The sequence below is a fragment of the Carcharhinus amblyrhynchos genome, chromosome 35 (assembly GCF_965287045.1).
Source record: "Carcharhinus amblyrhynchos chromosome 35, sCarAmb.v2.hapA, whole genome shotgun sequence".
Taxonomy (NCBI): domain Eukaryota; kingdom Metazoa; phylum Chordata; class Chondrichthyes; order Carcharhiniformes; family Carcharhinidae; genus Carcharhinus; species Carcharhinus amblyrhynchos.
In genome coordinates this window covers 16,954,811-16,982,680 of record NC_137358.1, presented here as the reverse complement: position 1 = coordinate 16,982,680, position 27,870 = coordinate 16,954,811, and the positions used below count along the sequence as shown (strand labels likewise).

General features: G+C 50.8%; 1 protein-coding gene across 3 annotated transcripts in view; it reads right to left on the bottom strand.

Moving 5' to 3' along the window:
• Positions 1–2,138: 2,138 nt before the first annotated feature.
• zc3h7bb (zinc finger CCCH-type containing 7Bb) overlaps positions 2,139–27,870 on the bottom strand; it is an 87,529-nt gene continuing 61,797 nt past the window's right edge. For all 3 annotated transcript variants that reach the window (XM_080217660.1, XM_080217659.1, XM_080217661.1), the window contains exons 17-23: positions 26,661–26,737; positions 23,380–23,513; positions 16,659–16,764; positions 15,579–15,687; positions 14,180–14,313; positions 9,051–9,214; positions 2,139–7,741 (exon numbers count right to left, since the gene is read on the bottom strand). In XM_080217660.1, the coding sequence (XP_080073786.1) occupies positions 7,552–7,741; positions 9,051–9,214; positions 14,180–14,313; positions 15,579–15,687; positions 16,659–16,764; positions 23,380–23,513; positions 26,661–26,737 (914 nt within the window). In that variant the 3' untranslated portion in view covers positions 2,139–7,551. The remainder of the gene's footprint in view (positions 7,742–9,050; positions 9,215–14,179; positions 14,314–15,578; positions 15,688–16,658; positions 16,765–23,379; positions 23,514–26,660; positions 26,738–27,870) is intronic.

Sequence of the window (27,870 nt, the reverse complement as noted above, 5' to 3'; positions counted from 1 at the left end):
GCAGGACACTGGTGGGAAAACCGCGTACAAAACTCCCACTTATCCAGTCCCCGTGGGTTTCTCTCTCCCACTTCCCCAGCCCACCACCACCACCAACCCCCGAGTACATTTGACTACCAGCTCCCCTGGGTCTGGCGGGGAAGAGGCTACACAAACCAGCGAGCACCGTGGAGATAAGCAGGGGTTTTTTTTTTAATCTATATAAAACGGAGGTATGTATTAAACTCTGAAAGCAGGTCACTGTAAACTTTCCAAAAGGGGCTGAGATAAATGCTCGAGAGAGGATATGAACAAACATCGCCCAGCCTTGCGACTGATGTCAAAGAGCTGGTATGGTCACAGAGAGGGGGAGGGGGGCAAACTGCCCTCCCTTCTGTGCTGTCCGATTCTCTGGAAACACTACGCGTTGGGCAAACTGCTTAATATTGGCTGAATCTCGGCGGCTGGCAGGGTGGGGTTTAGCTACAAGTGACCACTGAAGCAGGTTTCTCTGTAGGTACGGACACACGGATAACACTTCTATCTTTACCCACCGCGTGCAGTAAGATTACAGATCACTGCTCACGCCGGTTTCCACAATACTCTCTGGATTATTCGGAAATACTGCACCGCAGTCATTTTATGGATTTTTACGTCGAGTACCTACTCAAAAGCAGTCTCTGCATTAGCATAGGGCCCCCCACTCCACCACAGTGCGGCACTTTCTATGTATTTTATACATATGTATTAAAAATATGTAAATGCAATCTTAATTATCATCAAACAATGACTGAAATGAGAATCCAGAGGTTGCGAAGGTTGACAAAGGCCTTTCTCAAACAGGTCCTGTTTTTCCCTCAGTGCTTACAGCAGAACTCTCTCTCTCTCCCCACCCCCTCCCCTTCTCTGTCACAGCTCAAATCCATCCATTCAGGAATAAAAGGTTTAAACAAAGCAAAATCCCCGTCTTTTTCACCGTGGCCAGATTCATTCAACCCCAAAAACAGAACCGAGGTGGTCCAGGGGGTAAATGGGTCTGCTCGTCTGGAGTTTCAGTGAGGGGTGTTGGGGACCTGGTCTCACAGTCTGGGGCATCCCCTCGCTCAGCTCCCCTGTCTGAGTACACAATACTGTAATTCCCACGGGATTCTGGCTGCTTTGTGGACCTCTGATGGTGGCAGGGCTGAAGGGAGTCACGACGATGGATGGTTCAACTCCCTGTCAGTGAAACCCTCCCATTTCTTCCCTGCTGACTTTGCCCTCTCTCAGTGCCGACACACAGACCCTCCATATATCTAGCCTATTGGTGTCCACATCAAAGCAATACAACCGAAACCGGCTGATCCCGGGATTGGTGACTGCTCTGGGATAGGGGGAGGATGGGAAATGGACTTCCTGCCTCACTTTGTTTCCACCACGGACAAAATACAGCCAGAGAATTTCAGACGCTCTTTGGTCTATTGCTGACTCCCCCTACTCTCTCTCTCTCTCTCTCTCTCTCGAGGGGCCATCTCTTCCCCCACACTCTCTCTCGAGGGGCCATCTCCCCCCCCCAACTCTCTCTCTCTCTCTCGAGGGGCCATCTCTCCCCCCACTCTCTCTCTCTCTCTCTCGAGGGGGTATCTCTCCCCCCACTCTCTCTCTCTCGAGGCCATCTCTCCCCTCTCTCTCTCTCTCGAGGCCATCTCTCCCCTCACACTCACTCTCTCTCTCTTGGGGCCATCTCTCCCCTCACTCTCTCTCTCTCTCTCTCTCGAGGGGGTATCTCCCCCCACTCTCTCTCTCGAGGGGCCATCTCTCCCCCCCCAACTCTCTCTCTCTCTCGAGGGGCCATCTCTCTCCCCACTCTCTCGAGGGGCCATCTCTCCCCCCACTCTCTCTCTCTCTCTCGAGGGGCCATCTCTCCCCCCACTCTCTCTCTCTCTCTCTCTCGAGGGGCCATCTCTCCCCCCACTCTCTCTCTCTCTCTCTCGAGGGGCCATCTCTCCCCCCACTCTCTCTCTCTCTCTCTCGAGGGGCCATCTCTCTCCCCACTCTCGCTCTCTCTCGAAGGGCCATCTCTCCCCCCACTCTCTCTCGAGGGGCCATCTCTCCCCCCACTCTCTCTCTCTCTCTCTCGGGGCCATCTCTCTCGAAGGGCCATCTCCCCCCCCCCCAACTCTCTCTCTCTCGAAGGGCCATCTCTCCCCCCACTCTCTCTCGAGGGGCCATCTCTCCCCCCTCTCCAGGAGACATCTCCCCTCTCTCTCTAGGGGATATTTCCATCCCTATAATCTTCTTAATAAAACATTTCTCCATGTCCATTTTGAAAGTAAGTGTGGAAGTGCAATCTCAACAAACTCGGTAAAAACATTCTCCCGATCCCTCTCTTCATTCTTTTAATAATGATTTTAAATTCACACTCTTTAATTACCAATTTCCCCCATGGTCCACTTGATTAAATCTGACAATCTCAGTCCTTCTAATCACTCCTTATGATTAATTTTACCCATCAGCTTTAACACGAAATCACCCACACTGCACCAATCTGAAACTCACCTCACTCCTTGTTAAATTAATGAGACTTTTGTTTCCACTGATCATACAGCAGATCCCATTTAAAATTCAATCTCCTCCCCGTCCTCTTTCCCTTCCATCCTTCCCTGGTGCACCTTGCGTCATTTGTCAGTAAAGTGTGCGGCAGGTTAACGGCCCAGCTCACTCTGCCTCCCAGTGACAGCCCAGGGGTGACCAGATGTGACAGGGGCTGCTCAGTGCAATCCCAGGGGCTGTATCCCTAACCGGACCCTCCACATTTCACACTGCTCCCCCTCCACAACTGGTCACAGGTTCCTCCTGGAGGTGACGGTGGTGGTGGGGGGGCTCTGGCTACCTTGGCAGGTCCTGCGGGCTATTCGACTGCAGAAGGCAGCGCGGCTAAGCCCAGATACCGACCCTCCCCTCCACCTTTAATCTGGAAACGACCGGGGAACCCTGGGCGAGAGGCCGGCTGTAGCAGCCCAAAGCCAACTCCTCATTTTTTTTTAACCTCACGTTTTTCAGATTCCAAATGGCATTCAGTCCCTTGTCATTAGTTTCACCCGAACCTTGCATTCTCATTGCCAGCCAAACACGAAAACCGGTGCTTAAGCTTCACTGAAAATGATTAAGTCTTATCCTGCTTTTCTGCAATGATATATCACATTATAATTTAAAGTACAGCTCCTTACCATCCATCTAATCATATCGACAGTATAATACTCAGAACATTATTTGAAAGAATGTGAACATGTGAAGCAATTATTACTTATTACATCTTATTCAAAGTTTGCAACTTGCTTAGAAAGGTAAGAAATGGTTGCAGAAAAACACTTGACTGAACCAGGTTTATCTATTAACTAACTTATCGAATAATAGCGAGCGATATATTTAATAGTTTTATTAACGTACATTAAAAAAAACAGGGAGGTGATGGATCATTCAACAAGTAATTTGCCAGCTCACCATCTCAGGGAAGGTAGAACGAGAGGCTGGGCACTTTGCTGTAACGATCCTCACTTCTCCCCAAACCTCTCTCTCTCTCTAAGTAAGTTTCTGTCACCTACCCAGTGTTGGACCAGGCTGCTGGGAGATTCTCTTTCCTGCGCTGAATGCTGGAAGAAGACTCTCTGGCTTCAGCTTCCGATAAGGCTGGGAGACGGGGTCACCAGCTCTAGATTCCTGTAGGCAGTGCCATCATCCTGTCACCCACCCCTCTCTCACACACACACACACACGCACACACACACTCACACGCACAAACACATACACACTCACATGCTCACACACACACTCTCTCACACTCACACACTCTCACACGCCATGTGGGCAACCAACATGGGCAACCCCCGCAGCGCATCATCAACAGGGGGAGATCTCACCTGCCTGATCGTTGGTCAAGTGGCCATGTCTAATTTTGGTTCTTTTTTTAAGAAGCAGATATTGACTAGAAAACAGAACCTCACTGAATATATTTAAGTCACGGGTAGATAGGTTTCTGATAGACAAGGGAATTAAGGGTTATGGGGAGAAAGCGGGAAAGTGGAACTGATCCACTTCAGATCAGCCATGATCTTATTGAATGGCGGGGCAGGCTCGAAGGGCTAGATGGCCTACTCCTGCTCCTATTTCTTATGTTCAGAAGCATTCTGGGGTGACAATAATTGTAAAAGAATTCTTATCGCGCAGCCTAACAGACAAAGGAGATGTACAACGAATCAAGATGTTTGACATCAACCAAGCGTCCCACCAAGGCCACTTATGAGAAGGTAGTGCACAGAAGCACCCATCACAGTGACATCCTCAACTAATGATATTGAGCAGAACGTGAAGACAACAGGAGGTGACAAATAGAACCACAATAGATATTTTTTAATGTGCCTATGATTCTGATTCTCGATTTGCAGTGTTCTGGAGATTGTTCTCCAGTCCCTGAAGGGCCCAGGGCAGATCTTAAGAGGGTTGGCAACCTCGGGTGAGGAAGCGACCTTGTGTGGTCTCCATCAGGGCGAGACTTCAGGACAGAGGGCCCAATCCCACCCATAAGGATTAAAGCCTCCCTGTCAAAGAGTCAGGGACTCAGTAATTCCATCCAAAGGACTTGACGGGTGGCCAATTCTTGCTGGTGTCTGCACTCCACCAGGCTGGGCCGGAGAGGGAGAGATGGCTCAAAAACGAAAAGCCTCCTCTACCTACAAGGCGTCTGTTTCCCAGACGTATTACCCTGGTGAATATATCCAGTCCAACGCACTCTGGACAAAACTTGCCCAACCTGCCATTCAATAAATAACGAGGCACTGAGACACTTAAAGAGATCACTTCCGTGTCAACAGGAGCTAAACTGGACTGCTGAGCGGGAACCTGTGATTCCCAGGACTTTAACCCGGAGTTGAGAGACTTCTTACTGTGACAATGGTTTAAGACTGAACACTGAACGAGTTTCTCATTCCTCACACCACGCTGTTCGCACTACCCCATGAAGTGTCAAATACTCCATGAATGTTGGCCTTTGTTGCACAGCTTCATGAAGTTTCTAACCAAGAACTTCAGCATTCCATATTGTTCCAAATATTAGTTTGCCTCGATTAAGGCAGCCTCGGGATATACTAATCAAAGCATAAACGTGTGAAACTTAATGCAGCAAACGGTTACAAACGTGCAAGAGTCGATATTATAGAAAGTTACAGTGAATCGATGGAACATGGAGTATTGTAAATTAAATAGTGAGAGGAATGGGACAGTTCTGTATGAACTGATTCTATTCAGCATCACGCTGGTCAATGGTTGTTGTAGTGAATGTCTGTGCAGTAACACACAGTCCCACCGACAGCTCCTTCCTCTAGGTCGAGGTTTATAAAATGACAAAGAGTTGTAATAAGCCTAGACCTTCCCGCTTGCCCAGGCTCCCAAACTTGAGCCACTCAGGGAATGAAGGACTTTGGGAGAAACTTCTTAATCCAGAGAACGGGGAGAAGGTGGGACTTGCTGTCACTGGGAGTTGGTGAGGATGACTAGAATGGATGCACCCCAGGGAAAGCGGGTGATGCACATGACGGAGTAATGGATAATGCGAGATTACCCGTTACTCCGAGGGATGGGAAGAGGCTTTTGTGGAACATTCACACAGAAGGTAGTGAATACAGGGAGTGGGTTGTTTGGGGAGACAGCGGGAGTTGGATAAGGATTTGGCACAGAAGACAAACTGAAAGCTATGAGGGAGACAGCTGTACCATTAGACTTTGACACGGGTTAATTGATTCTTAAGATCCTGCTTCCAGATACACATTCTAAGAGTTAATAAAAGAGAAAGTGCTTTTGATGGAGGGGAGGAGAGTATTTCTGATTAAGAGTATCTCCAACCTCCCATTTTCTTAAACCAAGAGGATATACTTGGATGATGAAGTTTTTTTCATTCATTTATTTTATCCTTTAAGGATCTCAGCCTGACTGCCTTTGAGTTCCAGCATCTGAAAGGACTTCTAGATCTTGGTCTTTCTGTTCAATAAGTTAATGCTTAAACCCAATGGTCTAACGAACATCATCAGAATGTTATTGAGACAGGGACCAGGAAGGCATGGCGTGAGTTAATGCCGCTGGACTAGACAATGGTGTTGGTGGGGGGGGGAATGTTGAAAACAAAACCAGACAGGGTTTCTGCTCCTGAGAGCGAACATCGCAAGTGCAGCCGCCAGGTTTAGCTACTGGCATTCTCCTAGCCTTGATGTAGAGATGTGGGCGCTGGACTGGGGTAAACACAGTAAGAAATCTCACAACACCAGGTTCGAGTCCAACCAGTTTATCTGATAGTAATCACACAAGCTTTTGGAAACGGTGTCCCTTCGTCAGGTGTGTGGAACCTGCGAACCTGGTGTTGTGAGGTTTCTCACTGGCATTCTCCTAGCCTCCCAGCCTAGCTTCAGTCAGTAAGAATTAGCAAATGGGCCAGATATCTGCATGGTCAGTGACTTCAGGGATGGAAACGGGAGGGGAGGGGTGATGGGGGAAAGACAGGACAAGGCCACTGCCTGAATCTTTTAAGGAACTGCTCCAGTTCCTCTTCAAAGCCAGCTCAGTAGGTGCTTTGAGCAAAGACGGGGCTGTTAAATTCAGCATTACCACCTGACCGAAGTCTCTACGCACAGCAGCAGTCCCTGCTAGCAGAACAGCAAGGGTCAGGTCAAAGTGCATCTTTTCAGTAGTTCTGCTACAAGTTTAAAAGCTTTAACTATTTTGACGTTATCTCGCTCTGAATTCCTCCTCTCTCATCGTGATTCTCTGCTTGAGCCAACTGCCAATTTCCTTCCATCTCTCCAGGGCACTCGCCCCTGGCATGGTCACTGTGCCCAATGGTCCAAGTAGCAATTGTTTAAAAATGGTTGGTGCATTTGTGCTCACTGCAAGATAGTCATGGTCTCTCACACACACACACACACACACACACACACACACACACACACACACACACACACAGACATTAACATGTGCACGCACGCCACACATGCACACAAACACATACGTGTCTGCACACCACACGCGCACACACACATGTGCATGTACTCGTGTGCACACATGCGTGTTCACACACACACACACACACACTCTCACTCACACAGACGAAACGCACGCAGGCTGATAACTATCAGATGTGAAGACAAAACAGATCCTTTTGAGTGTGCCTGCCACCAGCTAACTCAGTGCATTGATCCTGGGGCCTTCCCGGTCACTACGCTCGGATTAATTCACTGAGCCGCGCCTATAAATATCACTGTACACAGACGCCAAACCCACCTCCTCCCCTGCCCACCCCCAGCAGCAGCCAACCCACCCACGACAGCTTGAAGCACTCTCTTCCTGTGGTCTGCAAGCTGATCCTGCCTCACTGCAGCTGCAATTAAAGAGAGGAAAACGCAGCGTGCGAGGCAGACGGGGGGGGGTCACCTCGCACTGATGAGGCCACGGTTCACAACTGTACCCATCATTATACTGTACGCAATACGTTTGCTTTTAAAATTTAAAAAGGTTGCAGTGATAATTAAACTGAACCTGTTTTATCCATTAATTTAAGTCCTTCATCAAAAAACTGTATTTGCCGAAATCGTTGTCGTTGGGTGCAATCAGCATGTCCTTTCGGGCTTTGGCGAGTTTCATTTTCATTAACTCTTTACGCTCCATCCACTCCTCCAGCTCCGACGGGCTGTGGGCATACCGGCACTTGTCGCCATCCGGACAGCATTTCTTCCTTTGCCTGGGGGGGGGGGGGGTGCAGGAAAGAGTTAAAACACAAACACAGGAACCTGGGAACAGAAGGAGGCCATTCAGCCCCTCTAATGTGTTCAGCTAAAACATGTGGGGTGGCATAGAATGTGCCGCACAGAGGGCAGGCCATTTGCAACAGGCCTCCCATTCGTTGACCCTGTCTACACTTCCCTTTTGCTGCCTCGGAAAAGCAGCCAGCATAATCAAGGATCCCACGCACTCCGGACATTCTCTCTTCTTCCGTTGGGAAAAAGACACGCAACGACTGACTCAAGAACAGCTTCTTCCCTGTGGCCGTCAGACTTTAGAATGGACCTACCTCGCACTAGGTTGATCCTTCTCTACATTCCAGCTATGACTGCAACACTGCACTCTCTCCTTTCCTCCTCTATGAACTGTATGCTTTATTTGTATAGCGCACACTTTTCACTGTATACTAATACATGTGACAATAATAAATCAAATCAAAGGAAAATAGTGATTAAATTGTGAATGACAATACTAAACGCACAGAAGGTTATATTACTGGAGTTAGTAATCCAGAAGACAGGACTAATAATCAGACACGAGTTCCAATCCTCCCTGGAGAATTAATTAAGTATAAAAGTTTGGAATGTTAATCTGGTATCAGGAATAGTGGTTATGAAAGTACTGGATTGTCACAGGAAGTCCATCCTTAAGGGAAGGAAATCTGCTGCTCTTACCCAGTCTGGCCTATATGTGACTCCAGAGCCACAGCAATGTGGTTGACTCTTAAATGCCCCTCTGAAATGGCCGAGCAGGATAATATTCATAAGTTTACAGAGAATTTACCATTCAGAAGCACTACTGTTCTTGCCCAACCAGTTGATACTGGCAGTTATGATCCACCCCGGTCCCCTTCCACCTCTCTCATCTATCTCAATCAGCAAAGCCCTCTATTCCTATCTCCCTCATGTACTTATCTAGCCTCTCCTTAATTTCACCTACACTATTCACTTCCCTATGGTAGCAAATCCCACAATCTCCTCACTCTCTGGCTAAATAAGTTCCTTCAGAATTCCCAATTGGATTCTTAGAACCACAGAATCCCCTGCAGTGCAGAAGGAGACCATTTGGCCCATTGAGTCTGTACCGACTCTCCAAAAGAGCATCTCACCCAGGTCTAACCCTTCCCTCCCATGGCCAATCTACCTAACTTGTACATCTCTGCAGTGTGGGAGGAAACCGGAGCACCCAGAGGAAACCCACAGGGAGAACGTGCAGACTCCGCACAGACAGTGACCCGAAGCTGGAATCCAACCCGCTCCTGACCTCACCTCTCACACAGTTTGAACTCTCCCATTGGGAAACGATGTTGCCAGCAGTTCTGATCATCCTCGGAATTGAACACCTTGTCTTTATGCTTCTCCGACGTGATGTGTTTTGACCACTGCTTCTCACTGTTGCTGTTCTTCCCACACAGCCAGCAGTGGTAGCCAATCTATTGAATAGCGATGACATAGCAGATTAGGAGAAGGACGTAACCAAACCAAACCCCCTAAACTTGTTAAATATGCTATTTGTGGGACTGCTGCTTGGTCTGTTCTGTTGTCATTTTTCCCTGACTAGAGCCTTAGACCGTTATCAACGATAGCGTTGTTACCCGCACACCTGTAGCATCTTTAGTAATCTCATTGTACTTCATGTACCAACCGGAGAGTGAGCAACAGTAGGGGACCAAGGGCATGATGCGAGAGGTGGTCTTACTGGAGGTTTTAGACGGCATTGAAAGGCATTTGGGACTGTTTTAGCCTCCATGATGACCCTGGTGGCCTTGCCCTCTAATCTGTATAACTACGGAGCGTTAGGGGAATAGGTTCTGGGTGGGATTGTAGTCAGTGCTGACTCGATGGGCCAAATGGCCTTCTTCTGCACTGTAGGGATTCTATTCTATGAAGTGTAAAAGTTGTAATGATGGTGGACACAGCAAGCTCCCACTAACAGCCCCGTGATAATAAGCAGCTTTAGTGATGGTGATTGTGAGGTGCTACTCCCCAGCACCTTAAACCTGTGTCCTCTGAGGCAGCCATTTCAGCCCTGGGAAAAAGCCTGAGAATCCACCCGATCAATACCTCTCAACATTTTATACACCTCTATCAGGTCACCTCTCATCCTTTGTCTCTCTAAGGAGAAAAGACCGAGCTCTCACAACCCCTATTTTCTGAATCTGGTCTGCTGTATAACCACGTGCCCTCTAAGCCACTCTCAGCGAGCGAGTCCTAATCCAGCCCAGCTCTGTAACTCTAAAATCCTTCTCCCAAATGCCTTTGCCTTCTTTCAACTCCATCCAAAACCTCCAGGAAGACAACTTCTCCCATCATGTCCTTGGTCCCTTACTGTTGCTCACTCTCCGGCTGGTATGTGAAGTACAATGGGGTAATATGAGCTTACTAAAGATGCTACAAGTGTGCGGGTAACAATGCTATCATTGATAGCGGTCCAAGGCTCTAGTCAAGGAAAAATGACAGGACAGAACGGACCAAGCAGCAGTCCCACTAATGGCATAGTTTACAAGTGGACAGGACACTCGACCCATGGAGCCATTCCCAGTCCTTGCTAGTGGATCTGTTTGTTCTCTGTTGGGATAACAACAGAGCGATTAGCCTCGACCTCCTGATCAGACTGGTCTCCCACTTCTGGCCAATATCTGGCGACACTTGCCCGCGAGTTGATGCCAGGTGAGTTCAGATTGAGCTCCATTTTCAGATAACCTACTGACCTGGCTTACACATGAGGTACAGCGCAGCCCTGAAAGCATTAACCAAGGGTCAGTCGAAACTTTTGAGAGATCTGACAAGGAAATTAACAAAGGAGGTGTGTTCCGACGCACTGGGAGGAAAGGCTTTGAAGAACTCCAACTCTCCTGATGAACAATGCATCTCAAGGGTGTGAAGAAGTGGTCTAAACTTGGGGCAGCACACAGCATTATTGGGCTAATTCCAGATTGTGTGCATCGTACCTTCTCTATGTCCCACCATCTCCGCCCAAGCCTTCAGTTATCTACATCCCAAGCTCTGGGGCTCTCTCGCTAAACTTAGACAACCTCGCCAACTCTGTCTCCTTCTTCAAGAGGCACTTTAAAGCCAGGTTTTGTGATCAACACTACCAGCTCCTCCTCTGTCTGGACATTCTGTATAGTTATAGAGACACTTCTTGAGCTTCTTGGTTTTTCTAAGTGAAGGTGCTTTGTGAGCGCAGGACTTAGAACATAGAACATAGAACATAGAAAAACTACAGCACAAATCATAGAACCTACACTGCAGAAAGAGGCCCTTAGGCCATCGAGTCTGCACTGACCACAATCCCACCCAGGCCCTTCCCCCGTATCCCTACATATTTTACCCGCTAATCCCTCTAACCTAAGCATCCTAGTACACTAAGGGGCAATTTTAGCATAGCCAATCAACCTAACCTGCACATCTTTGGACTGTGGGAGGAAACCCACGCAGACACGAGGAGAATGTGCAAACTCCACACAGACAGTGACCTGAGCCGGGAATCGAACCCAGGTCCCTGGAGCTGTGAAGCAGCAGTGCTAACCACTGTGCTATCTTCGGCCCACAAGTTGCGCCGATCATATCCCTACCTTCTAGGCTTATCTATAACCCTAATCCTACAAAGTCCCATGTACTCATCCAGAAGGCTCTTAAAAGACCCTATCGAATCTGCCTCCACCATCACCGCCAGCAACCGATTCCACTCACCCACCACCCTCTGAGTAAAAAACTTACCCCTGACATCTCCTCTGTACCTACTCCCCAGCACCTTAAACCTATGTCCTCTTGTGGCAGCCATTTCAGCCCTGGGAAAAAGCCTCTGAGAATCCACTCGATCAATACCTCTCAACATCTTATAAACCTCTATCAGGTCACCTCTCATCCTTCATCTCTCTAAGGAGAAAAGACTAAGCTCTCTCAACCCCTATCCTCATAAGGCATGCCACCCAAGCCAACAAGTTGTATACTCCTCTAGATCCCTAACATTATCTCGTTCCCTGAACCTTTTGTATGTTTTTCTTTTCTTTGTGACTAGATTCATTACAACTTTCATGCACCACGGTTCCTGTAACCTACCAAAACTTCCCTGTCTCATCGGAACATTATCGTGCAGAATTCCAGACAAACGTTCCTTGAAAACCTGCCACCTTACTTCGGTACATTTCCCCGAGAAAACCTCCTTCCAGTTTATGCCTCTAATTTCCTGCCTGATGCCTTCATATTTCACCAGATAAACACTTTCCTAGCTTGCCTGATCCTATCTCTCTCCAATGTTAGTGCAGAGGAAATAGAGTTATGATCACTATCCCCAAAATGCTCTCCCACTGAGAGATCCGACACCTGACCAGGTTCATTACCCAGCACCCGATCAAGTACAGCCTCTCCTCTTGTAGGTTTATCCACATATTGTGTCAGGAAACCCTCCTGAACACACCAAACAAACTCCTTCCTATCCAAACCCCTTACTCTAGGGATATTCCAATCGATATTTGGGAAATTAAAGTCTCCCATCACGACAACTCTGTTAATCTCTCCAGGGTCTGTTTCTCTATCTGCTCCTCTTTGAGTGCTTAGCCTAGACTGAAACTCTTGCAGTGCCGAGGGAGTACTGCACTGTCGACTTTAGGATGAGATGTTAAATTGAGATTCTGTGACACTATTTTGAAGAGGATCAGGGGCGATCTGGCTGGCTCACAATCGCCATCACTAAAGCTAGTTATTATCACGGGGCTGTTAGTGGGAGCTTGCTGTATCGATCATCATCACAACAACTTCCGCACTTCCTAGAATAGAATCCCTACAGTGCAGAAGGAGGCCATTTGGCCCATCGAGCCTACAATCCCACCCAGAATCTATTCCCCTAACCCTTCACATTTACCCTGCTAAATCCCCTGACACTAGGGTTAATTTACCATAGCCAATCAACCTAACCAGCACATCTTTGGAGTGTGGGAGGAAACCGGAGCACCCGGAGGAAATGCACGCAGACACGCAGAGAACGTGCAGACTCCACACAGACAGTGACCAAAGCCAGGAATCGAACCCCTGAGGCAGGAGTGCTAAGCACCGTGCTGACCCTTCACTGGCTGTAGAGTCCTTTGGAATGTCCTTTTCATTTCTCCTCAACCAACTTCGCCCCTCACTGGGGAACGATTTCACACGTGTGGGCCAGAATTCCCAGCCGTTCACGCCAGCAGGATTCCCGGACCGTCCAGCAGCGTATCCTCATCCCCGGGTTTCCCGCCGGCATGGGGAGAAGTCAATGGGAAATCCCACGGGACTGGAGAATCCCGCCACTAGTAAACAATGTGCCACCTCCTGCCGACAGGAAACACACGGCTGGGAGGCTGGAGAACCTCATCCTTGGTGTTCCTCAGGTATATCCCTTCCTTACGTTAGAGAGCAGACACTGCAGAGGCAGCGTAGCCAAGGTCCATGTTTCGGCGGGGCTTGCTGGATGGAATGGATGGATGAACATCCCCAGTATGGTGCTGGGAGTTCCAGACATTGTCCCCGCCGTTCTGTGGGTATTAAAGCCCAGTGCAGCATTCGTATTCCCAATGTCACTGACTCACACAAGTAGGAGCTGGAGGAGACCATTCGGCCCCTTGCGTTTTGCTTTGCCATTCACCACCATCACTGTGGATTTGGTCTTGGCATCCCCCTGACTCCCCCCTCATTCAAAAATCCATCCAACTCAACCTGGAATATATCCAGCTGCCACTTCTCTCTGGGAACGAGACCCTCAAAGACTCTCAGAGAAGAAATTCTTCCTCATCTCCATCCTAAATGGGAAGCCCCTTATTTTTAAACTGTGCCCCCTAGTTCCAGATTCCCCCATGAGGGGGGAGCATCCTCTTAGCATCTCATCCTTTTGAGACCTTTGCAGAATCTTCAATAAGAGTCTTCAATGAGATCATCCCTCATTCTTCTAAACTCCCAATGAACATAGGCCCAACCTTTGCTCAAAAGACAGCCCCCTTCATCCCAGGAATCAGCCTAACAAACCTTCTCTAAACCACATCCAAATCAATTATACCTTTTCTTAAGTGAGGAAACTAAAACTTTACACGGTATTCTGAGTGTGACCTCAGCAATGACCTGTACTGCTGCAACAAGACTTCCTGACTTGTACATTTCATTTCCCTTTGCAATGAAGGCCAACATCCCATTTGCCTTCCTAATTACTTGCACTCAAACTCCTTGTGGCTCATGTACAAGGACACCCAGGTCCCTCTGTATTATTGATGACAGAACATGATGCATTTCATAATCAACTCACCACTCTCTGTCAACAGGAAACAGGCCTATCCATGTTAAACTGCTAATTGGGATCCAACTAAGTTGGAATCCAACACATTTTCCCTTTTAAGAACTGACTCCAAGGACCTTAGTCCCTATATACGTACCCCCTCTTCTGCATAGTCAGTGGGCATCTGGATCTGCTTCTTACTTTGCTTGGTGGTGAGTTCCGCGGGCTCCCCAGACATCATTGGTTTCTGGTTCTTAATCCACATCTCATATACCTGCTGCATGTCGTACACTGCATGGAAGACAAGTCAGACATTTGTACATGTACAGAGACACTCGGCTTCAGACGCTGGGCTTGAATGGGAGAGGGTTTCCACTGCGGTGCTCACTGAAAGAACACTGAGCCGTGGCTGAGTGGGAGCACTTTTCACCCCTGAGTCAGCAGGTGGCTGGTTCAACTCCCACTCTCGCCTCACGCCCCAGTGCAATACCAAGGGCGGCACAGTGGGTTAGCGCTGCTGCCTCACAGCTCCAGGGGCCCGGGTTCGATTCCCAGCTTGGGGTCACTGTCTGTGTGGAGTCTGCACCTTCTCTCCGTGTCTGCGTGGGTTTCCTCCGGATGCTCCGGTTTCCTCCCGCAGTCCAAAGATGTGCGGGTTATGTGCATTGGCCATGCTAAATTGCCCCTTAGTGTCCCAGGACAAGTAAGTTAGAGGGATTAGCAGGGTAAATATATGGGGTGATGGGGATAGAATCTTGGCAGGATTGTTGGCGATGAATGGCTCAATGGGCTAAACGGCCTCCTGCTGTTCTGTAGGGTTTCTATGATTTCTACGGGAGTACATCACTGTTGGGGGCACAGACTTTTGGGCAAATTTTAATCCAACACTCCCTCAGGAGAGTACCCAAGGGTGGCATGGTGGCACAGCAGTTAGCACTGCTGCCTCACAGTGTCAGGGACCCAGGTTCGATTCTGGCCTCGGGTAACCATCTGTGTGGAGACTGCACATTCTCCCCATGTCTGCATGGGTTTCCTCCAGGGTTCCCCCCGCAGTCTGAACGACGTGCTGGTTAGGGTGGATTGGTCAAGCTAAATTGCCCCTTAGTGTCAGGGGACCTGCGGGGTAAATACATGGAGTTGCAGGGATAGGATCTGGATGTAACTGTGGTCGGTGCAGACTCGATGGGCTGAATGGCCTCCCTCTGCACTGTAGGGATTCTTTGATCCCACGGCACCATTTCGAAGAACAGTTGGTGCCCTGACCAATGTTTATCCCTCAGTTAACACCAGCAAAAAAGGATTATCTGGCCATTTATCTCATTGTTGTCTCTGGGAGCTTGCTGTCTCCAAATTGGTTGCACGGGGTTCCCGCCACTTTGGAGACACCTCATTGGCTGGAAGGTGTTTTGGGGCTTCACTCGGACATCCATCAGAGGGCGACCACTGCTCCTGGGGCAGAGGCAGCGAGAGTCAGTGCCTTCAGCAGAGGAAGGGAGAAAATCAGGGAAGGGAGGGGGAGAATTACAAAACGGTTAAATCAGAGCAAATCCACTCACTTTTGGTTTCCTTCATGTACGTCCAGGTGTCCAGCTCCTCGGGACTGTGGGCAAATGAGCAGTTTCCAACATACTGGCACTTTTTGCCCTTTGCAACATGTGTGCACAACTGGCAAACAAAGCAGATTGTTTTAGTGTAGAGTAGTTAACCGCACAATGAATAGACCATCAGATATAGGAGCAGAATTAGGCCATTCGGCCCACTGACTCTGCACCGCCATTCAATCATGCCAATACTATTCTCATCCCCATTCTCCTGCCTTCTCTCAGTAACCCTTGATCCCTTTACCAATCAAGAACCTATCTACCTCTGTCTTAAAGACACTCAACGACCCGGCCTCCACAGCCCTCTGTGGCAATGAGTTCCACAGATTCACCACCCTCTGGCCAAGCACTGGGTAACAGATAGATTCCAAAAACCGGACTCTGAGATCACCATCCGCACAGCCGCTTAAAGACAGACATACACAAGAGAAACTGGAGTGATACATTGGGAATTCACAAAAGGTTTGCTGGCTGGGATTATTTAAATTGGGATAAAGGGTAAGAAAGCACAAACATAAGAACATAAGAAATAGGAGCAGGAGTAGGCCATCTAGCCCTTCGAGCCTGCCCCGCCATTCAATAAGATCATGGCTGATCTGAAGTGGATCAGTTCCACTTTCCCGCTTTCTCCCCATAACCCTTAATTCCCTTGTCTATCAGAAACCTATCTACCCGTGACTTAAGTATATTCAGCGAGGTAGCCTCCACCACTTCAATGTACAAACACACTGATCACAGGTAGTCAGAAAAACACAAATTCTGTCAGTCACACAACCTTCTCAGCAGCTGCCGTGGTATTACTGTGAAAAAAGAGCAGGGGGGTTCTTTCCAGTCTACGTTAGCCAACACCAGATAAAAATATTATCTGGTCATTATCGTACTGGTGTTTGAGGGGGTTCTGCTGTCCACGAACGGGGTACTTTCCCTATAACACGACACTGACCACGCTCCCAAAACTACTTAACAGCTGTAAGTTCCGCCCTAAGCTCATTTAAAATCACTCGACGGGCAAATGATGCGTTTTTCTTTACTCACGTCATACTGCTGCGGGATGTTCCTGCAGGAGGGCAAAGGTCGGATGGCGACCCACTTCTTACGTTCATTTGACATCACCAGCATTACCCGCCGCTCCTTGGTCCACCTGCACGGAAAAGGGCAGGATAGTACGCCAACAGAAACGGAAAAGGCCGGAAAATCTCGACAGGCCTGACGGCACCTGTGGAGGGAGAGAGAAACAGAGCCAACGTCTCGAGTTGACACGTTAGCCCCCTGTTTTTCTCTCTCCTCAGACGCTGGCAGATCTGCTGAGATTTCCCAGCGTTCGCTATTTATGCTTCAGCATTCCGGCATCCGCACCGTTCTGGTTTTAGTTTATAACCGTACACCAGTCCGGGCGCCACCACATTTTAGGAAGAATGTGACAGCTTTGGAAGGGGAGTACCTAACGAGGTGTAATAGAATGGCTTCCAGGGTGACAAAAACCCACAACAGCAGCACGGTAGCACAGTGGGTTAGCACTGCTGCTTCACAGCTCCAGGGTCCTGGGTTCTGGGTTCAATTCCTGGTTTGGGTGACTGTCTGTCTGGAGTTTGCACACTCTCCTCGTGTCTGCGTGGGTTTCCTCCGGGTGCTCTGGTTTCAACAAACAAAGAACAACACAGCACGGGAAACAGGCCCTTCGGCCCAACGAGCCCACGCCGCCATTTTAACATAATGAGTCCCCTCTCCACCCATGACCCTCTCTCTCTCCACAGTCCAAAGATGTGTGGGTTAGGTTGATTGGCCATGCTAAGAAATTGCCCCTTAGTGTCCAGGGATGTGTAGGTTAGAGGGATTAGTGGGTATAATATGTAGGGATATGGGGGTAGGGCCTTAGTGGGATTGTGTTGGGTGCAGACTCGAAGGGCCGAAGGGCCTCTTTCTGCACTGTAGGGTTTCTATGATTCTGTGCTAACCACTGTGCTTCCGTGCCGTTTAGATAGGACAATGTGATCGATGCAGGTTTGGAGGGCCGAAGGGGCTGTTTCTGTGCTGTACTACTCTTTGTACCATTTGTCAAGACGATGGCCAATCGGATTGCGGCCTCTACGCCACTGTCTTGTCAATTAAAAATCTGTCTAAGTCAACCTTGAATATATTCCAATAACCTGGCCTATACTGCTCTCTCTGTAACAGAATTCCACAACCTTCATAGAAAAATATCTCCTTCCGTTCGTCTTAAATGGGAGACCCCTTATTTTGTTTTTGAATTGGGTCCCCGAGATTTTTTTAAAATTCTTACACGGGATGTGCGTGTGACACTGGCGAGATCAGCTTTTGTTACCCATCCCTAATTACCTTTGGACTGAGCAGTCTGCTAGGCCGTTTCAGAGGGCAATTAAAAATCAACCATGTTGGAGTCCACATCGTAGAATCCTAGAATCCCTACAGTGCAGAAGGAGGCCATTCAGCCCATCAAATCTGTACCGACCACAATCCCACCCAGGCCCTATTCCCATAACCATTCACATATTTACCCTAGCTAATCCCCCTGACACTAGGGGACAAGTTAGCACAGCCAATCAACCTAACCCGCACATCATTGGACTGTGGGAGGAAACTGGAGCAAGCGGCAGAAACCCACGCAGACATGGGGAGAACATGCAAAGTCCACGCAGACTAGTGACCTGAAGCCGGAATTGAACCCGGGCCTCTGGTGCTGTGAGGCAGCAGTGCTAACCACTGTGCCACCGCGCTGCCCGAGGAGGCCAGACCGGGTAAGCAGGGCAGATTTCCTTCCCCAAAGGGGCGTTAGTGAACCAGATGGGTTTTTAACCACAGTGGTCATCATCAGCCTCTTAATTCCAGACGTTTACAGCATTTAAAATTCACCATCTGGCACGGCGGGATTCGAATCTGGGTCAGCACAGCATTACTCTGGGTAATAGTCCAGTGACAATACCACTCCCCCACTGCCTCTTCCACAAAGGGAAACATCCCCTCAGCACTGACTCTGTCAAACCCCCTCCTTATTTCACTAACATCACCTCCCATTCTCAAACCTCCAGTGGGCTGAGGGATTACAGTTACGTGGATTGTATTCCCGGAACGTGGCGAGTTGATTAAATATTTCCCCTGGTAAGGGGGACAGGTCGGGGGGAAAGGGAGAAACCATCTCCACTGCTCCAGGCCAAAACCAGGTAGTCAGTCAAAATGTTAGAGCAAGGAATGAAATTATTATGTTTTTTTTAGTTATTAGTGTCAGAAGTGGGCTCACATTAACACTGCAATGAAGTTACAGTAAAAATCGCCACCCCCCCGGCGCCTGTTCGGATACACTGAGGGAGAATTTAGCATGGTCATGAGAGAGAGAGAGAGAGAGAGAGAGACAGAGGCGGTGAGCGACAGAGAGGGGGGCAGTGAGCGAGAGAGAGAGAGAGAGAGGGGGGCAGTGAGCGAGAGAGAGGGGGGGGGCAGTGAGCGAGAGAGAGAGAGGGGGGCAGTGAGCGAGAGAGAGAGAGGGGGGCAGTGAGCGAGAGAGAGAGAGGGGGCAGTGAGCGAGAGAGAGAGAGGGGGGCAGTGAGCGAGAGAGAGAGAGGGGGGCAGTGAGCGAGAGAGAGAGAGGGGGGCAGTGAGCGAGAGAGAGAGAGGGGGGCAGTGAGCGAGAGAGAGAGAGGGGGGCAGTGAGCGAGAGAGAGAGAGGGGGGCAGTGAGCGAGAGAGAGAGAGGGGGGCAGTGAGCGAGAGAGAGAGAGGGGGGCAGTGAGCGAGAGAGAGAGAGGGGGGCAGTGAGCGAGAGAGAGAGAGGGGGGCAGTGAGCGAGAGAGAGAGAGAGGGGGGCAGTGAGCGAGAGAGAGAGAGAGGGGGGCAGTGAGCGAGAGAGAGAGAGGGGGGCAGTGAGCGAGAGAGAGAGAGGGGGGCAGTGAGCGAGAGAGAGAGGGGGGCAGTGAGCGAGAGAGAGAGAGGGGGGCAGTGAGCGAGAGAGAGAGAGGGGGGCAGTGAGCGAGAGAGAGAGAGGAGGGCAGTGAGCGAGAGAGAGAGAGGGGGACAGTGAGCGAGAGAGAGAGAGAGGGGGGCAGTGAGCGAGAGAGAGAGAGGGGGGCAGTGAGCGAGAGAGAGAGAGGGGGGCAGTGAGCGAGAGAGAGAGGGGGGCAGTGAGCGAGAGAGAGAGAGGGGGGCAGTGAGCGAGAGAGAGAGAGGGGGGCAGTGAGCGAGAGAGAGGGGGGCAGTGAGCGAGAGAGAGGGGGGCAGTGAGCGAGAGAGAGGGGGGCAGTGAGCGAGAGAGAGGGGGGCAGTGAGCGAGAGAGAGGGGGGCAGTGAGCGAGAGAGAGGGGGGCAGTGAGCGAGAGAGAGGGGGGCAGTGAGCGAGAGAGAGGGGGGCAGTGAGCGAGAGAGAGGGGGGCAGTGAGCGAGAGAGAGGGGGGCAGTGAGCGAGAGAGAGGGGGGCAGTGAGCGAGAGAGAGGGGGGCAGTGAGCGAGAGAGAGGGGGGCAGTGAGCGAGAGAGAGGGGGACAGTGAGCGAGAGAGAGGGGGGCAGTGAGCGAGAGAGAGGGGGGCAGTGAGCGAGAGAGAGAGAGAGAGGGGGGCAGTGAGCGAGAGAGAGGGGGGCAGTGAGCGAGAGAGAGGGGGCAGTGAGTGAGAGAGAGAGGGGCAGTGAGCGAGAGAGAGGGGGGCAGTGAGTGAGAGAGAGAGGGGGGCAGTGAGCGAGAGAGAGAGAGGGGCAGTGAGTGAGAGAGAGAGGGGGGCAGTGAGTGAGAGAGAGGGGGGCAGTGAGTGAGAGAGAGGGGGGCAGTGAGTGAGAGAGAGAGGGGCAGTGAGCGAGAGAGAGAGAGAGGGCAGTGAGTGAGAGAGAGGGGCAGTGAGAGAGAGAGAGAGGGGGGGCAGTGAGAGAGAGAGAGAGAGAGAGGGCAGTGAGCGAGAGAGAGAGAGAGGGGCAGTGAGTGAGAGAGAGAGGGGGCAGTGAGAGAGAGAGAGAGAGAGAGAGAGGCAGTGAGAGAGAGAGAGAGAGAGAGAGAGGGGGGGCAGTGAGAGAGAGAGAGAGAGAGGCAGTGAGAGGGGCAGTGAGCGAGAGAGAGAGAGGGGCAGTGAGAGAGAGAGAGAGAGAGGGGCAGTGAGCGAGAGAGAGAGAGAGGGGCAGTGAGCGAGAGAGAGAGAGAGGCAGTGAGAGAGAGAGAGAGGGGCAGTGAGCGAGAGAGAGAGAGAGGCAGTGAGAGAGAGAGAGAGAGAGGACAGTGAGAGAGAGAGAGGGGCAGTGAGAGAGAGAGAGAGAGAGAGAGCGAGAGAGAGAGAGGGGCAGTGAGAGAGAGAGAGAGAGAGAGGGGCAGTGAGCGAGAGAGAGAGAGAGGGGCAGTGAGCGAGAGAGAGAGAGAGAGAGGCAGTGAGAGAGAGAGAGAGAGGGGGGCAGTGAGCGAGAGAGAGAGAGGCAGTGAGAGAGAGAGAGAGAGGGGGGACAGTGAGAGAGAGAGAGAGAGAGAGAGGCAGTGAGCGAGAGAGAGAGGGGGGGCAGTGAGCGAGAGAGAGGGGGGGGGCAGTGAGCGAGAGAGAGGGGGGGGGCAGTGAGCGAGGGGGGGGGGCAGTGAGCGAGAGAGGGGGGGGGGCAGTGAGCGAGAGAGAGGGGGGGGGGCAGTAAGCGAGAGAGAGGGGGGCAGTGAGTGAGAGAGAGAGAGAGAGGCAGTGAGCGAGAGAGAGAGAGGGGGGCAGTGAGCGAGAGAGAGAGAGGGGGGCAGTGAGCGAGAGAGAGAGAGAGGCAGTGAGCGAGAGAGAGAGAGAGAGGCAGTGAGCGAGAGAGAGAGAGAGAGGCAGTGAGCGAGAGAGAGAGAGGGGGGCAGTGAGCGAGAGAGAGAGAGAGGCAGTGAGCGAGAGAGAGAGAGAGGCAGTGAGCGAGAGAGAGAGAGAGGCAGTGAGCGAGAGAGAGAGAGAGGCAGTGAGCGAGAGAGAGAGAGAGGCAGTGAGCGAGAGAGAGAGAGAGAGGCAGTGAGCGAGAGAGAGAGAGAGGCAGTGAGCGAGAGAGAGAGAGAGGCAGTGAGCGAGAGAGAGAGAGAGGCAGTGAGCGAGAGAGAGAGAGAGGCAGTGAGCGAGAGAGAGAGAGAGGCAGTGAGCGAGAGAGAGAGAGGGGCAGTGAGAGAGAGAGAGAGAGGGGGCAGTGAGCGAGAGAGAGAGAGGCAGTGAGAGAGAGAGAGAGAGGGGACAGTGAGAGAGAGAGAGAGAGGGGACAGTGAGAGAGAGAGTGAGAGAGAGAGGGGCAGTGAGAGAGAGAGAGAGAGAGAGAGAGGGGCAGTGAGAGAGAGAGAGAGAGAGAGAGGGGCAGTGAGAGAGGGGCAGTGAGCGAGGGGCAGTGAGAGAGAGCGAGAGAGAGAGGCAGTGAGTGAGAGAGAGAGAGAGAGGGGCAGTGAGCGAGAGAAGGGGCAGTGAGCGAGAGAGAGAGAGAGAGGGGGGCAGTGAGCGAGAGAGAGAGAGAGAGAGGGCAGTGAGCGAGAGAGAGAGAGAGAGAGAGGGGCAGTGAGCGAGAGAGAGAGAGGGAGAGAGGCAGCGAGCGAGAGAGAGAGAGAGAGGCAGTGAGCGAGAGAGAGAGAGGGGCAGTGAGCGAGAGAGAGAGAGAGGGGCAGTGAGACAGAGAGGGAGAGGGGGCAGTGAGAGAGAGAGAGAGAGAGAGAGGGGCAGTGAGCGAGAGAGAGAGAGAGGGGCAGTGAGACAGAGAGGGAGAGGGGGCAGTGAGAGAGAGAGAGGGGCAGTGAGAGAGGGGCAGTGAGCGAGAGAGAGAGAGGGGCAGTGAGAGAGAGAGAGGGGCAGTGAGCGAGAGAGAGAGAGGGGCAGTGAGCGAGAGAGAGAGAAAGGGGCAGCGAGCGAGAGAGAGAGAGGGGCAGCGAGCGAGAGAGAGAGAGGGGCAGTGAGAGAGAGAGAGGGGCAATGAGCGAGAGAGAGAGGGGCAGTGAGCGAGAGAGAGAGGGGCAGTGAGCGAGAGAGAGAGAAAGGGGCAGCGAGCGAGAGAGAGAGAGGGGCAGTGAGCGAGAGAGAGAGAGAGGGGCAGTGAGCGAGAGAGAGAGAGAGGGGCAGTGAGCGAGAGAGAGAGAGAGAGAGGGGGGCAGTGAGCGAGAGAGAGAGAGGGGGGCAGTGAGCGAGAGAGAGAGAGAGAGAGGGGCAGTGAGCGGGAGAGAGAGAGAGGGGCAGTGAGCGAGAGAGAGGGGCAGTGAGCGAGAGAGAGGGGCAGTGAGCGAGAGAGAGAGGGGGGCAGTGAGAGAGAGAGAGAGAGAGGGCAGTGAGCGAGAGAGAGAGAGAGTGGGTGGGAGTGAGAGAGAGGGGTGGGAATGAAAAGAGAGCGAGTGGGAGCGTGAGAGAGAGAGAGGAGCAGTGAATGAGAGAGAGGGAGAGGTGGTGAGTGAGAGAGAGGGAAGGTGGGCAACAGGAAGGGAAGGTGGGAGCAAGAGGGACAGAGAAAGGGTGGGAGCGAGAGGGAGGGTGGGTAAGACAGAGGGGGGGAGAATGGGACAGACTACACATGGGAGATACAAAGGTGATCAAAGATTTGAGAGAGAGGGCGAAGATATTGCGAAGAGGCTGAGTGGGGAACGGAGGAGAATTGTTAGCACATTCCGAACAGACATTGCCTTAATCCTGACACCAGTAATTGCACGTGTCCCAGAGGCACTAACATTTCCCTACGGCTGCTCTGAATGTGTGCAGAATTCCAGCCATCTTTGCACCCAGTCCCCCATCAGGAACTATCTTACTCCCGTCCCCCCGCTCCAGCCATTGCTTGAAGTGAGAGGAAGCGCACTGACCCGTGGCGGATTTTGGCACTGCAGTACTTGAGGCTCTTGTCTGCTTCGACCACTTGCCCGTTCCTCCAGCACTGGCTACAAACAAACTTCATCTTCATCCCCAGCGAAGACACCTTGCCAGCTCCGGATGGCGCCTCAACCAATCAGAACACACAACCATCAGTACCAATTCGCCATGTCAAAAATACAGCCAGAAACATCTCCAGCTTCGGGGCAGGAAGGTTCAGGCCTTCCTCCCCAGCAGCTGGGGGAAGGTGGAAAGCTCAAAGTTTTAAAGTATAAGAGTTTATCAGCGTCACAAGTCAGGCTTACGTTAACACCGCAATGAAGTTACTGTGAAAATCCCTGCGTCGCCACACTCAGGCACCTGTTCGGGTCAATGCACCCTAACTCGCACGTCTTTCAGACTGTGGGAGGAAACTGGAGCACCCGGAGGAAACCCACATAGACACGGGGAAAATGTGCAAACTCCACACAGACAGTGACCCAAGCTGAGAATCAAACCCGGGCCCCGGGCCATCGTGCCACCTAAATGTGGAAAGTTGTCCAAGTATGTCCCACCAACAAGAAGCAGAACCGATCCAATCCCACCAATAACCCCAACGGCTTCCTCTCAATCACCAGCAAAACAATGGAAGGCGTTGCCTTCACTGAAAGTGGCAACACAGATGGAGAAGGTGGTGAAGAAGGCATACAGCATGCTTGCCTTGTCTGGCTGGGGCACTGAGCTTAAAAATTGGCAAGTCATGTTGCAGCTTTATAGACCCTTAGTTAGGCTGCACTTGGAATATAGTGTTCAATTCTGGTCGCCACACTACCAGAAGGACGTGGAGGCTTTGGAGAGGGTACAGAAAAGATTTACCAGGACATTGCCTGGTATGGAGGGCATTAGCTATGAGGAGAGGTTGGAGAAACTTGGTTTGTTCTCACTGGGATGACAGAGGTTGAGGGGCGACCTGATAAAAGACAGAAACAAGACGGAATCTAACCATCTCCTCTTGACCTTCAGTGACACTATCATTGCTGAATCCCCCACAAACAACAACATGTGGGATTACCACATGTAATCCCATGATCAGAATCTGAACTGGACCCAGCCATATAAATACTGTCGCTACAAGAGCGGGTCAGAGGCTGGGAATTGTGAGGTAAGTAACTCAGCCTTCAACTCCCCAAAGCCTGTCCATCATCTACAAGACACAAGTCAGGAGTGTGATGAGATATTCTCTAATTGCCTGGGTGAGTGTGGCCCCAAGAACAATCAAGAAACTCAACACCATCTAAGACAAAGCAGCCTGTTTGACTGGAACCCCATCCACCTGAATATTCACTCCCTCCACCCCAAACACACAGTGGTCTACAAGATGCACTGCAGCAAATCATCAAGCTCCTTCAACAGTATCTTCCAAACCTGCCATCTTTATTGTCTAGAAGGAATATGGCAGAGCATAGAGATGCCATTACCTGGAGGTTCCCCTCCAAACCACAACAATCCCGACTTGGAAATATATTACCGTTCTTCACTGTCCCTGGGTCAAAATCCTGGACCTCCCTCTCTAACAGCACTGTAGGTGTACCTACAGCACTGTGGGTGTACCTACACCACATGGACTGTAGCGGGTTCAAGGCGACAGCTCACCGCCACCTTCTCAAGAGCAATTAGAGGTGGGCAATAAATGTTGGCCCAACCAGTGACGCCCACATCCCATGAACGGGAAAAAAGTTTGCAACAAGCGGTTTAATACCTCTACAATGGCCCAGGTGTGAGAATATGGCACTAACACACCCGCCCCTGCTATACCTGGGGTATGGTATATATGCTATACGTGGGGTGGCACGGTAGCACAGTGGTTAGCACTGCTGCTTCACAGCTCCAGGGTCCTGGGTTCGATTCCCGGCTCGGGTCACTGTCTGTGCAAACTCCACACATTCTCCTTGTGTCTGCGTGGGTTTCCTCTGGGTACTCCGGTTTCCTCCCACAGTCCAAAGACGTGCTGGTTAGGTTGATTGGCCGTGCTAAGAAATTGCCCCTTAGTGTCTAGGGATGCATAGGTTAGAGGGATTAATGGTTATAAAATGTAAGGATATGGGGATAGGGCCTGGGTGGGATTGTGTTCAGTGCAGACTTGATGGGCCAAAGGGCCTCTTTCTGCACTGTAGGGTTTTATGATCTATACCTTGTGGTCTATTCCACAAAGCAATCATTTTAAAAAAGAAACAGGCACAAAGATGCGTGCTAGAGACTTAGATGTGTGTGTGAAAAATGTGAGGCATTTGTGTGTGTGAAAAATGTGAGGCATTTGTGTGTGTGAGGTGTGCATGTGTGAGCATGTGTGTGTGTGTGTGCGCGTGTGTGTGCATGTGTGTGTGTATATATTTTTACTCAAAGGCATAAGAGAAAAAATTAAAGTAACATGAAATAAAGAATTGTCGACATGGATTTCAAAAGGAAAGGCCACACTCGACTAAACTTCTTTGAAAAAGTCAAGGAAAGGCAGCTAAAAATATAAAGGCTGGAATCGTCCCAAAAAATTCCAAGTCTGATAAAAGTCTGAAAATGGGAGTGTTCCTCGCTGGTGTTTTGAAGGAGATCAGCACCACAGCAGCTAGGAGGTATGGGGGGGGGGGGGGGGGGGGGTGGTGGTGTGTGTGTGTGTGTGTGTGTGGGTGGTGGTGGTGGGATGCAGAGCCCAGGTGAGGACTGTGCTTTCCGCTACCTTGATCCCAAGGTCTGGAATTCCATCCTTAAACCTGTCCACCTCTCTCGCCTTCTTTACAATGCTCCTTAAAGCTACTTCTGTGACTAACGTGTCCCACTATCTCATTACGTGGCTCGCTGTCACATTCTGTTCAATAACATGTCTGTGAGTGCCTTGGGACAACGTAACCAACACAAGTTGCTGTTGGCACGGAGAAACTGGCTATGAAAAGGCATTGACGACATGGTGTGGTTAGCACTGCTGCCTCACAGTGCCAGGGATCCACGTTCGATTCCTGGCTTGGGTCACTGTCTGTGTGGAGTCTGCACATTGTCCCCGTGTCTGCGTGGGTTTCCTCCAGTTTCCTTCCACAGTCTGAAAGGCATGTTGGTTAGGGTGCACTGGCAGTGCTAAATGCTCCCTCAGTGTACCCGAACAGGCGCTGAGGTGTGACGGCTAGGGGATTTTCATAGTAACTTCACTGCAGTGTTAATGTAAACCTACTTGTGGCATTAATAAACAAACATTTTTAAAACTTTAAATGATTCTCGCCTCTCACCCTCGATGTTGGCTGCAACGTACCTGTACTCTGTTTGTGCTTGCTTCCACACTCGAGCAGTGCTTCATGGACTCCTGCACAATCTCTTCGTGTGTGATCCCTGCAAGATACAAAGAGAACAACGCAATGTGTGTGCGTGTGGGGGGTGGTGTCACTACAAAGCAAAATTCTGCAGATGCCGGGAATCTGAAATAAAAACAGAAAGGGGTCAGCGACCTGAAACACTAACTCTGTTCCACTCTGCAGGTGCTGCCTGACCTGCTGAGCAGGTCCAGCGCTCTCTGCTTCTACTTCGCTGCAATTCCACCTGGAACGTTGAAGTTTCATTAGCTGGAAGGTGGCTGCGTGGATACAAAGAACAAAGAACAACCCAGCACGGGAAACAGGCCCTTCGGCCCAACGAGCCCGCGCTGCCGCATCACCCTACACCTATTCTACCCTGCATGTGGACAGTCCTCCGATTTACGCTTTCAGAAACAGAAAATGCTGGAAAATCTCAGCGGGTCTGACAGCATCCGTAGAGAGAGAATAGGTGTGCAGATGCCGGCGTTGGACTGGGGCAAACACAGTAAGAAGTCTCACAACACCAGGTTAAAGTCCAACTAGTTTATTTGATAGTAAACTCTGTTTGAGACCAGAACCTGACGAAGGGGCAAAGCCAGAAAGTTTGTGAGTTTACTATCAAATAAACTAGTTGGACTTTAACCTGGTGTTGTGAGACTTCTTACTGAGAGAGAATAGAGCCAGCATTTGCATCCTGGATAACCTGTTGTCAAAAGGTCAACTTGAAACATTGGTTCTATTCTCTCTCCGTAGATGCTGTCAGACCCACTGAGATTTTCCAGCATTTTCTGTCTTCGTTTCAGATTCCAGCATCCGCTTTTGCCTTAAGATTTATGCTTTGGTTGCACACAGCACAGCTCTCACAGTCAATGTTCGGTGTCATCGGCACACACCTCACTTCACATGTCCTTGCTTGGCACGCGTACCGCTCCAGTCACGCCGGTAAAAACACTGATGTGGACGGAGCCCAGTGGAATCTGTCAACATTGCACGGGGCCAACGGGCAACAGAAGGCCTCGTGGGGCCACTCTCGGAGCCCTGGTGGGCCGCTGGTGGCCCCCCCAGGCTCCACGCTGGCCCACCAATGATCCAACTGATGTAAATAAACAGCGGACAGTCAGAGTTTAATTGCCACTGGCGAGGGAAATTGGTCGAGTGGCGGGTGGGTGC